The sequence below is a fragment of the Hippoglossus hippoglossus genome, chromosome 22 (assembly GCF_009819705.1).
Source record: "Hippoglossus hippoglossus isolate fHipHip1 chromosome 22, fHipHip1.pri, whole genome shotgun sequence".
Classification (NCBI taxonomy): domain Eukaryota; kingdom Metazoa; phylum Chordata; class Actinopteri; order Pleuronectiformes; family Pleuronectidae; genus Hippoglossus; species Hippoglossus hippoglossus.
The window spans coordinates 5,252,484-5,264,563 of NC_047172.1; the positions used below are offsets into that span (position 1 = coordinate 5,252,484).

The window sequence follows — 12,080 nt, forward strand, 5'->3', positions numbered from 1 at the left end:
ACAAAAATGTCATTCCCAGAAGTCAGCAGAATATCGCAGAACTTTATGATTTAATTGGTCCATAACATTAGAGACAGCACTGAGACTAACATGCCCAGTATTTCTACTTTGTGTTTAGTTTCATGCCATGGACACACTCCACGCCACGAGCTACGACATGACCCGAGCGATCGCAGCGCTGGTGCCTCAGGGTGGGCCCGTCCTCTGCAGGGACGAAATGGAGGAGTGGAGCGCGTCTGAGGCCAACCTGTTCGAGGAGGCGCTAGAGAAATACGGCAAAGATTTCACCGATATCCAGCAGGATTTTGTGAGTAGCAAGCTTTTAAGAAATGATCGAGAGATTCTATCATATGTGCTAATTTGGTTTCTCGCATTTCTCGTATTTTTTTAACATTACGTTTACATTTATGACTACAACATTTTAATTTAATCAAATGAAATTATTTATAGATATATAACTGTCTCAAGTTTAATTGGAGACTCTAAATTGACCACCGGTGTGGAGGTGTGTGTCTCTGTGTTGAAACCCTGGTGATCTCTCCAGGTTGAACCCCGCCTCTCGCCCAATGTCTGCTGGGATTGGCTCCAGCACCTCCCTTAAAGGATAAACACTATTGAAAATGAATGGAGATATATTATATCCAGCTTTGGAAACGGACATAAGTCATATCGATTTCTAGAAAAAGCGAATAAGAAGAATATTGTCCCAAATGTCTAGAGATGCCAAGGCTTTATTTTTTTAACCATGTCTGTTTGGTGGTTATTGAGACTTTTCCAAAGGCATTTGCACTTAAACAAATCATAAAGCGTAGTCATGCACTGAAGACATATTGAGCGTGGTATGAATGCTGCTCATCAGGAAGCATGCGTGTGTGTGTGTGTGGATGCCCAAATCTCATCTAGAGACGTGCACAGTAAGTATTCAGTGCACTCGCCCGTTATTTATTGCAGAAACCACAGAACGAGAGCTGAAATCCTGCCTCAGACATTTGGACTTCATTTAGCTGATTAGCTTTGATACAACGTTGAAGCACAATCGTAAGCTGGTGAACCAAAGCTGCAGCCAACTCGTACCGGAGAGGGAAAATGCTAAGAACAATCACCGTTTATCACTAAACGCATCTCGAGCACATATAAAGTGTGATCGTGACTCAAACGGCAGCAGCGAGAAAGCTTCTTCCTGCTGTAGCTCCTCTTCGTCCTGCTGTAGCTCCTCTTCGTCCTGCTGTAGCTCCTCTTCGTCCTCTGCGCTCTCAGCTTGAGGAGAATGGTGCTGCTGCCCTTTGTGGAGCTGCCTGCTTCAGCTCTCAACGGGTGCCTCACTCCTCCACCTGGTGGCCGGCTGCCGTCCCTGCCGCTCACTCGCTCTCGTTTCCACTCGGGCCTTCTGTCTAACAACAGGACCACACCACCATTATGGGTGGGGCCACGACTTGACAGCTCCTCGTCCTCCCAAACTTCATACAGGGACGTTTACATAACGACTTCAGTGGGTTTAATACAAAGAGACGTTTGTTTATAAAGACACAGCTCTTTAATAACTCTAATATTTACCTAGTTCACTTAGATCTAATGATTCTTTTCAAGACGTCATTCCTTGTTTCTTCAAATGTACTTGTCTTTGATTGTGTTTACTTTCATCTTCAGTTCATAGTTAATCTAAGTCTGGTGTATTAATTTAAGTTTTGTGTGGATAACACTTTGTGTTTTCATTGCCGTTGCAGGATTACGCAGAAAATATTAAATATACATCATAAAAAAATTGAATTCAATCAATGGCCGGATTCAGGATTTAAATTTTTCACCTTCTTAGACACATTTTTTGTGAATTTCTCAAGAAGTAATGCAGAGATCTTTATGAAAGAAAAATCATATGTCAAGGATATTTCTATAGCAGTAATCACGCAAACTACAGCCACACAAACCTCAGGCTGAATGTAGGAGATGGACACTAAATATATTATAAAAGACTTGAAATAACGTTAAAACATATAAATATAAACACAACAAATTGCAGTGTTTCAATAAATTAAAATCACAATAAATTATTTAAAGGCATACGGCAGTTGGGACAAAGGAATTCTGTATCTATCCGTCCTGCTTATAGACAAACTGCATCTTAAAGGGGTCATTTTTATTCAGTTGCTGTTCTTTAACATGAGCTGCAACAACTGCCACTGTGTAGCTAAGATATTTACCTCAACCAAGTGTTACTCTAGTTGTTTCATTTTAATTCAGTAGTTTATTTGTGTGTTAACATCCATTTCTCCTTGAAAAAATTAAAAAACTCTTAGTAGAAAGCTTCAAACAGTTGTGCTAAATCCTGTAAAGTTCACACAGTTTGCTTATGAAAGAGGCTTTTTGAAGGTTTCAGGACGGTCACAGTGACGTCGACAACTCACCAGCTGCCTTGGAAATGTTGAAGCTGAAGCTCTTGACAGTCGAGGCCCTGTTGAAAACATTTCATGCTCACTCACTTCATCCAGATTGAAACACATCAACCTACACTGAAATAACGTTTTGTTCTTTCACTGAAATAATGATCATTTTCCTCCTTCTCCTCCGTCTGTAGTTGCCCTGGAAGTCCCTGACGAGTATTATTGAGTATTACTACATGTGGAAGACCACAGACAGATATGTACAGCAGGTAAAAACATCAATCATACACTAAAGGCTATGAAAATATCCTTCTTGATGTCATTTATATCAGGATCTATTTTTTCATGATACATTTACTTTCCTTACAGCCCAGTAAATGTTTAAAAGCCTGAACTAATTTAGACACACGTTTATTCATATTTAAGAATTGGTCAAAGATCAACATATAGTTTAATTGTGTCCTTAAGTCACGGCCTGATAACGTTTCCTCTCTCCCTCCTCCCCCTCTTTTGTCTCTGCTCCAGAAACGATTAAAAGCAGCCGAGGCAGAAAGCAAGTTGAAGCAGGTCTACATCCCGAACTAGTGAGTGGTTTCTGAGTACTGTGTTTAATTATGTTCTTCAGAGGTCATGTGTTTAAAGTTTAGAGTCGATCTTAGCAACATTTCTGTGATTTCAAAGTTGGACGTGCGCTGATGTTGTCAGAGCAGACGCGTCTTTCTCTCTGTTAACATTCACGACAGCTCTCGGTACAGTATGAGTGAGTGTGGCTGGAGGCTGACCCCGTCTCTGCTTCTGTGCCCCGACAGTAACAAGCCAAACCCCAACCAGCTGAGCAACAACATAAAACCACCTCTGGTGAACGGAGCGGCAGCTCCAGGGGTCCCAGGACTTGCAGGGGTTCCAGGACTTGCAGGGGTTCCAGGACTCGCAGGGGTTCCCGGACTTGCAGGGGTCCCAGGACTTGCAGGGGTCCCAGGACTTGCAGGGGTCCCAGGACTTGCAGGGGTCCCAGGACTTGCAGGGGTCCCAGGACCTCCAGGTGTCCCAGGACCTCCAGGGGTCCCAGGACTTCCAGGGGTCCCAGGACTACCAGGCTCGGTCCAGACCCCCGGCCTGGGCAGAGCCTGTGAAAGCTGCTACAGTGAGTACACATGTGTTTCATGGCACAACATTTGCTGCTGTCTTTGTATTTTCTTGAGAAGTTTTCTAGTATTGACGCGACTTCAGTTTAAGAACGGACTGGTTAACACTGACTGTGCGTATGTGAGTGTGTCAGAGATAAACTTGCTTGTAACTTTCTGTTCGCATCACGGCTGCCTCACGTATCCTGCGTCACTTTGGTACGTCGGTTGTGCACATCCTCAGAAATAAACGCTACACGTCAATGAGATGCAATACGGACATGAACAGTAGGGGCAGTATGCAACCCGATCGCAAATCCAGAAGTTCTACACAGAGTTCTGTGGTATGCCCTCTAGTGGAATACTCTGGCAACATGCGTAGTACACAGCAAATATGTAAACAAGTGTATCTCCGGCATTAAGTGGATCTGGCTACATCCTGGATAGATTCACTCCTAACTGCATCCTGTTCATATTGTCTGCCGTTGTGCTGCCTCTGAAATTCACTGTGTGTTCTGTGTGCACACAGTAACACACAGTCCTTTTTAAATTCATCAGACAAAACAATAACATTAAAAACCATCGACTGTATTGACGTCTAAGATGATGAGTCACAGAGAGCATTAGGCGCCACTTGAGTTTGTGATCTCAGTCTCCCACCTGATAACAGGCGAGCTTATTTCAGAGATTGGTTCAGTTTCCAATGTCCTCACTACATTATGGAGCTACTAAACCATATTCATCCACTCTGGAAACCATTTGAGAAAAGTATTATTTGCATGAGAAAATCATACGCGAACGCTGAAACAGAGAGAAACGTGTATTAATGTGATGCTGTTAAAGGTTTGTTTACCTCATTCATTGTAAGGACGGGACTCAAACAGCAATAGACCATTAGGACTATGAGCATTTGTTGTTCCATAAACATTTCAGTGTCCTTTTTACTGGTTCGTCAATGAAATATATCAGCAACAAAATGGACTAAACTCTGAATCGATCATCCGGCCTCATGCTCTTAAATAAATCTTAAAAATGGACGTTGAGCTCGACGCGTCTCCGCACTAACTTGTGTGAAGAGCTCAGATGAACTCTGTCTGCATGTGGAACACATTTTTAATTGGATTATAAAATGCAGAGCAAAGAGCAGCGTCACATGCCCCGCAGCCACGTATTGTTTGAGTTATTTCAGTGGCTGTACTTAATTCAGTGATGAATGATTAAAGGTTGTGTGCCCGCCTGCATGCACAGGAGATCGCCTTCGTGATTACACGTGGATCATGAATCACGACGAGTCTGTGTGTCGCTCTGCACTCACTGTCTTCTGTGTGTGTTTGTGTGTGTAGCCAGCAGCTCCTATCAGTGGTACTCGTGGGGACCTCCCAACATGCAGTGTCGCCTGTGCGCGACGTGCTGGACCTACTGGAAGAAGTACGGAGGACTGAAGATGCCCACGAGGCTGGAGGGAGAGAGGCCCGGACCCGCCCGCACCATCATGGTACACACTCGCATACTAACACACAGAAACACACACTACTGTGAAGCCTTCACTGACCGTGGACTTATTCTGTAAAGCACAAAGAGCAGCCTCACTGTTCTTTACTTAAAGTCTTAACCTTCCCCGAGAGGAAAAGTTCATCCTCCACAGAAAATCCCTCTTTCTCTTCACTCTCATCTTCTCAATTAAATTAGTATGTTCAGGACATAAAGACTTAATGTTTAGATTATTAATCGTTATTTTGTCTTTACAAGCCCAAGGTGACTTCTGAAAGTAGATATTTAACTTTTTAACTTGAACTATTTTCATATTTAACAAAGAAAAACATCAAATCTTGACTTGGGAGAACTTCAAAGCAGCAAATAGTTGGTGTCTTTGTTCAGAAAACTCACTTGAACTAATTATTTATTATCAAAGTAGCTGATTAGGTTCCTTTCTGCCAAGTTACAAGAGAAGACTGAGGACAACTGATTCATATATTTCCAGTCAGCTCCATTTTGTCAGTATTCGTAAATCCAAGGCTCCAAAATCCCCTGCTAATCACTACATAGTCCACAGAGTTTGCCATTTTGCAGTGGTGTCCGAATGTTTATTGTGAAATGTTTTTATACCCTATATAGTGGACTCATTGTTTCCCACAATGCATTGTGAAAAGTAGTGCACAATACGCTGTTAATGCGTGTGACCTTGTGTCGTCTGCACCTCCAGAACCCCCATGGCCTCCCCATGCGCCACGGCGGCAGCCCCAAGTTTGCAGTGAAGACGCGACAGGCGTTTTTCCTGCAGACCACCACGGTGACGCGGATGACTCGCCGCCTCTGCCAGGATCTCATACGACCACGCTTCCTGGCCAGGCACCCCTACCTCCCCGTCAACACAGCAGCCATCAAGGCCGAATGTGAGACTCTTCATGACTATGTCACGCACACGCTGCCTGTTTGAACAGTTATATGAAAGAGAATGACGTTTTCGGACAGTTTCTCTTGTTCCCCACTCCTTCACTGTGTCATTCATTAAGTTTTTATTGGCTCTTTTCTTTCCCATGGTTTCCTACAGGTGCCCTGCGGGTGCCAGAAGGGCCGAAAAAGCCTTCACCACTGAAACCAGTGGAACGTAAACCTCTGGAGTCTGTGGTTCGATATTTAGGTAAGAAGAAGCAGGTCACTTAAACCAGACAAACAATGTGTAAAACTTAGTTTCATTGACTTTGTTTTTAGCACCTTTAAAAATACGTCGGGGTAAAAATCTTGAAATCTTTTTATTTTGAATTGATTTACAAAAGATTCTCAGATGCATGGTCGCAAATATGGCGTTTGTGTTTTTATAAGTAAAACACGTGAAGATCAGAGGAAACCGTCTAATTTAGTAAATTGCAGCTGGCATGTTCCATATTGGCTGAAACGAGCCTCGGTGCAATAACAGCACGGGTCTGGCCTCTTGTTCCAGGTCAGCAGCTGAAATTAATGAGTCACTTATGTTGATTTAATTCTCTTTTTGTTTTCCTCCGTCGCTCTTTGTCGTCCTCTCTGCTTAACAACCTGTTTTCCCGCCTCTTCTCCTCTCTTCTCTCATTCTCTCCCTCCATCCCTCTTCACGTTTCAGAAGCACATCCCTGTCCGGTCAAGCCCGACCCTCCAATCCGTGGGGCGTCCATCTCTTCAGCCAGCCTGACGCCCATAAAATCCTCCCCCATCCTCAACAACGGCTCCCCCACCATCCTGGGCAAACGCTCCTATGAACAGCACAACGGAATGGATGGTGAGTGACGCGGAGACGGGAGTAAACACACGGAACATTGTCTTATCGCTTTTTGTTTTCTCAGTTTCAAGTCGTGATATTCAAGTCTCTGTTGAAGGAGCACTCCAAGGCCCGAAAGAACATGATTAAAAATGAAACCACATTTGTATTCAATAGATCAGGATTTTCTATTTGGATCCGCACCAAACCGCACAGACCTAAAAATATCAGGCCCATAAATATGCCCGATTTCTTTCATTACGTCTCTTGTATTGGTCCCTAGGAGATTGGTGAACATGTTAAAAACCTATTTCACAATGTGATGAAGAATTCCTGGATCTGCAGCAACATGTCATGCTTTAATTCCATCTTTCCACCAAATGTCGTGGAAATCTGTTTAATGTGTTGAAGTGAAAACATAACCAACATCTGCATCCTTTAGTTTGTTTGTTAGCAAGTCGCTGGATGGATTTCCATGGAACTTGCTAGACGGATGTGATATGGGTCAGCGAAGAACCCAATACATTTAGGTGCAGATACTGATCAGGGGGAAAATCCTGGATGTTGTATTTTATTTTCTTTAACATCGCGAAATAAGACTTTTTCTCAACATTTTCATTGTTTTCTCAGAGAATAATTCATGAATCTTAATGAAAGAAATCAAAATATTTAGGGGATCGATATTTATGATCTAGTAAAATGTGGTTTAAAAGGGGATAAGAGGTTTGTACTCGACTCAGTGACATTTTAGTTAGTGAAATATAATAAATCATCAGCTTTTAAACTGATTTTAATGTATTTTCATGTTTTAATCATTTCACCCTACTTTAAGTTATTTGAATTGTATTAACACAAACTAAATGATATTGCATTAAGCATGAGTGTTGGAGCTTTAATGCCTCTGCTGCATATTCTGTAATTAGAATATCGAAGTGTTCAGGCTCATCCGAGCTCCGTGGCTGCAACACTCGTACGAGTTCCACCGCCGAAGGGTTAAGAGTTTGTGTGGTTCTCTGATTTGTTTTTATTTTTTTGGGTTACGTCCCACTTTCCCTCTCCCCTGTGAAACGAGAGAGGGGAAGAGACAGACTGAGAGATCAAGAGAGGGAGAGTATGCCAGGGAGAGAGAGCGAGAGAGAGAGGGAGCGAGAGCGAGCGAGAGGGGGATCGGATCGGCCTTGCTGCTTTAGCTGGAGGCTACAGTCTATGTTGTCATGGTAACTGCAGAGAGGAGGAAGAGGAGGAGGAGGAGGAGGGCTCAGTAAGTATATCCTGAGGGAGAGCGTCTCCACCGGTCTGTGAGTCCACCTCAGGCCGAGGCTGGAACAACACACCAGCAGGAGATTCCAGATTTGAAATGAGAATTGGGGATTTACATTTTTTTTTTTGTAGCACAAACTTATCAACGTCATCATTGGTGTATGTTCGTTTGAGTGGAGGTGAAAAGGTTTTGACAGGTGTTTATTTTAAGTGTTAATCATCCAGATCTTGGATTATTTGTGTTGTTTAAGTTGGACCAGGCGGTTGTGTCTTGTTTATTTAATGCAGGTGAGTTGAGTTCGAACTTGCTCAAGTTGCTTTGGGGGATTCAGTCACTGTTTTGCTATAATTTTAGAAGAGATATCGGTATCAGAACATATTTTCCTCCCTTCTATCAGTGACGGTATCGGCCTCCAAAGATCCACATCGGTCCGGCTTCAGAAACTTATTTGCAAAGTCAAAGTGAAAAAGCAGAACTCAGCAGTTTACACAGAGACCTCAGAGGAGAAATGTTGCTTTTAATCCAGTAGATGTCAAACGAGATGATTTGCTGAATGTTTTATACTTAACTGGTGTTTAACAAGTACAACCTGCTGTGGGTTGAGGAGATTCTATACTGTGTCAAATGTAGAAAGAAGTGACCTGATGAGAGTTTTGCCAAATATTTGAAGAACTTCAGGATTTTTCAAATAACTTAAAGTGAGAGTGAAAGTAAATTAAATCAAAGTAATAAAAAGGTATTTAATGGAGCCACTAGGGGGCAGAAGATTTTATCATTGATATTTGTGGCAGCAGCAGTGAGTGGACTGTGTTTGGACTGAAGATGTGTGTTTCCCTCCTCTTCCTCCTCTTCCTCCTCAGGCTCTAAATCTAAAGTCCTGGCTCCTCAGTGGGACATCATGGCCAAGCGGATGAACGAGGTGGCGCGACCTTCGGTCTCGATGCAGGACGAGATCCACGAACTGGACTGAACGCTCCGTGGAACAACCTCTACTGCAAACCTCAGTCAGGTAACGACAACAAACAGGAATAAGTTCATTATATATATATATATATATATATATATTTATTCTCCAGACTGTAAAATGTTTGATTATTACCCAATAGAGAGCGATTGTCTTCTGATACTTTCAAGAAGACGTGTAGTTTTATCATTGATTGATTATTATTTACTTATCAATACTTGTGTTTACAGTATTCCGCCTTTAATATTACATATCACACACTATTACATGTATTTCTTCTTATTACGTCTTAGTTATGAATATCCTTACTTTGTTATCGTTTATTTATTTGGTAAATGCACATTTTCTTCTATAACTGTATATTTATGTTCTTATAATTATTTGTATTTCTTTTACTTATCAACTATGGAGGTTTTTATATGATTACAGTTTTATAACCGGTGTGACATTGAAACGTCTTGAATCTTGTGATTGTATGTTAGTATAATTGTGTTCAGGAGAACTCGTGTTAATCCGTTTCCTGTGTGTCTCTGTCTCTGCAGAGGCGGGGGGGGGGATGAGATGGAACATGTGTTTTCCAGTGAAGTCGATGGCGGCTGAGTGAAGACGAAGCTGAGAGGAGACGGACGACAGCGTGGGCCACACTTCTTCAGCCAGTACGAGTCCGCGAGGCGGCTGACGAGCGATCAATCCATAATCGATCAGTGTGGCTGTGGTCAATCCGAGGACTGACTGTACAGGACTGTGTTTATTACTCACATCTCTTGTTATTACTGTCATTGTAATTATTGTTATTGTTATTATAAGTTTTTCTTTTTTTCTTTTTTTTTTACCAACTATAACTCAGCTTATTGTTTGTCGATCAAACGAAGGAACTTTTAAAGTTTCATAAAAAATGCTTGCTAAACCCTGTGGAAACGGGTGGAAGGACTGTAACATAAGCCACTTGCATCTTCTCTGTGTCTGTTTTGTTGTTTTGTTTTTTTTGTTTTTCTTTAACAATTTCAATTCAACGAGGAGACGCACTTTGATTTCAGTGACACACGTTAACTCCTCGTCTTTTTGGTTTTCGATGAATTCGAACGCTTTACGGGAAATCTTAGGTTTTGTGAGCCGGCCCTGATCTTCGGCCAGAGAGGTTTAACTTATTGAGAAAGACTTGCTGTTTTTTCTACCTTTTTCACAAGTAATGCATCTATGCTTCAATACTGTAATTAAAAAAGACAATTGATTTTCCCTCTTCTTCTGACGTCTGTGCTCTGAGGTGCGGTTTCTTTTTTTCAGGCTTCGCACTCCGGGAACGAAAAACAGGGTTTATGAAAAAATGACTGATATTTTTTATTACCTTTCGCCAAAGAGCGCACGTTTTCATCAGCGTCTGTTTGTTAGTCAGCAGGATCACAGGAAAACTACTGAACAGATTTTTTTTTTTCCTGCGTACGGGTCGTGGGACTTGGCCCGAGGAAGAATCCATTAAATTCTGGAGTGGATCTGAACCAACGGGCGCTTCCAGGATTTTTTTGTTTCCCTTTCGCCTTCGTAGTTTCATGTGTTTATATTGTAGTGAAACACTCGTCAGTTTCAACCAGTCACAGTGGATCCGTCAGTTTTTATGAGAAAATACAACAATATGCCAGCAACACACCTGCTTCTGATTTCTGATTTATCATCTTTATACATTTAGATGTTGAGTTTAATATTTAACATGTTTTTTAAATGGTTACAAAGTGCTCTACATAAATGAAAATAAAACACCTCAGCACAAATTAATTACATATCATTTAGCTGATGCTTTTATCCAAGGCGACTTCCAATTAGTGCATTAGAATTAGTTGATTGGTGCATCTCACATTAATTCCAGCAATTGATAAAAGGGTGTGAAAAAGTTTTGGTCATGAACAAAATTCAAAGTCCTGTAGTCGACAATCTAGTTCATAAAGCGAATTAATAGGTTTTCATTACTTTAATATATTCATATTTGTGAAGCGGAACTCATCCTTCGACTTTCTTCTAAATATTCATATTTATACTTTATATCTTCAAGGCCAGTTTGGTTTCCTGTCTCACGGTTATCAAACATCTATGGATGAACAATCTTTGTCTCAGGAGTTTATTCAGACTCAGTAAAACTTATTTTCTTATTATGCTTCCTGGTCTTGAAAAAAGTTTCAAGATAAATGATATTTCTAAACGCAGCCTTCACATCAGACGCTCAAACATCATATTCATAAACATGTATCATGAGGAAAGTACTTGTTTTTATATCAGTAAGTTCCATTATGTCATTACTTGATGCTTATTTTACTCGTTTTGACTCCTGAAGTAAAGTTTAAAAATGTCAAAATACTTCATTTTAATGTGGCTCCTTGAAAACAAATGTGGAATTTATGTTTTAAAAAAGGATCATTTCAAATCTAACGCTAAATAAATTCATGAGAATCAAAGCACCGAATGAATAAATACAATCAAACGTGAAAGGTGAAATAAAACGTGGGACATTAGAACTTGAAAAATCAAAGTGATGACTCATGACGCGTCTTTGATATAGTGATGTCATTGAAGTGTACGACATTAATGTCTAAGGTTTTATTTTTACACAACTAAACTTCCTCAAAGACACAAGGTCGCTGGTGCAGGTGTCGTCTGAGTGTCACTGGATACGAGTGAAGGTTCAAACTCCTGAAATATTCAACTGACTGGAAACGCAGAATAAACGAGGTCACTGCAGACGAGGGAGAGAGAGAGAGCGACCAAAGTTTGGACGAGATAAAGATGACACATGTTTGTGTTTCACCTCAGAAGTAAATATAGAACCTGAACGATAAGGATCCACAACCTGTAGAGGGCAGCACTGAGGTTTGTCTTCATGAGTTAATAAATACATCCATCCAACCATCCATTCATCCCACAATTCATTCATCCACCCATCCATCAATCCATTATATGTAATATACTCTATATTGATGTTAGTAGTAGTACTAGTATTATTATTATTATTATTATTATTATTATCGTTATCAGGATGTAAAACTATGCCCACATCACATCTTGGTATTTGGCCTCATGTCTCAGTCCTGTTGAATCTGAGCTGATGTTTCTCAGGCAGACTAAGGACCCCCCC

At 41.2% G+C, this 12,080-nt stretch overlaps 1 protein-coding gene across 2 annotated transcripts in view; it reads left to right on the plus strand.

Moving 5' to 3' along the window:
• mta1 (metastasis associated 1) overlaps window positions 1-10,599 on the plus strand; it is a 42,328-nt gene extending 31,729 nt beyond the window's left edge. Inside the window, exons 9-19 of one of the 2 annotated variants that reach the window (XM_034576397.1) lie at window positions 119-307; window positions 2,573-2,647; window positions 2,904-2,962; window positions 3,188-3,285; window positions 3,394-3,522; window positions 4,846-4,997; window positions 5,706-5,895; window positions 6,054-6,143; window positions 6,600-6,755; window positions 8,856-9,004; window positions 9,502-10,599. In XM_034576397.1, coding sequence (XP_034432288.1) covers window positions 119-307; window positions 2,573-2,647; window positions 2,904-2,962; window positions 3,188-3,285; window positions 3,394-3,522; window positions 4,846-4,997; window positions 5,706-5,895; window positions 6,054-6,143; window positions 6,600-6,755; window positions 8,856-8,965 — 1,248 coding nt within the window. In that variant the 3' untranslated portion in view covers window positions 8,966-9,004; window positions 9,502-10,599. Of the gene's footprint in view, window positions 1-118; window positions 308-2,572; window positions 2,648-2,903; window positions 2,963-3,187; window positions 3,286-3,350; window positions 3,523-4,845; window positions 4,998-5,705; window positions 5,896-6,053; window positions 6,144-6,599; window positions 6,756-8,855; window positions 9,005-9,501 lie in introns of both variants that reach the window. The other variant, XM_034576396.1, reaches the window with a different exon arrangement.
• The last annotated feature ends 1,481 nt before the right edge of the window (window positions 10,600-12,080 follow it).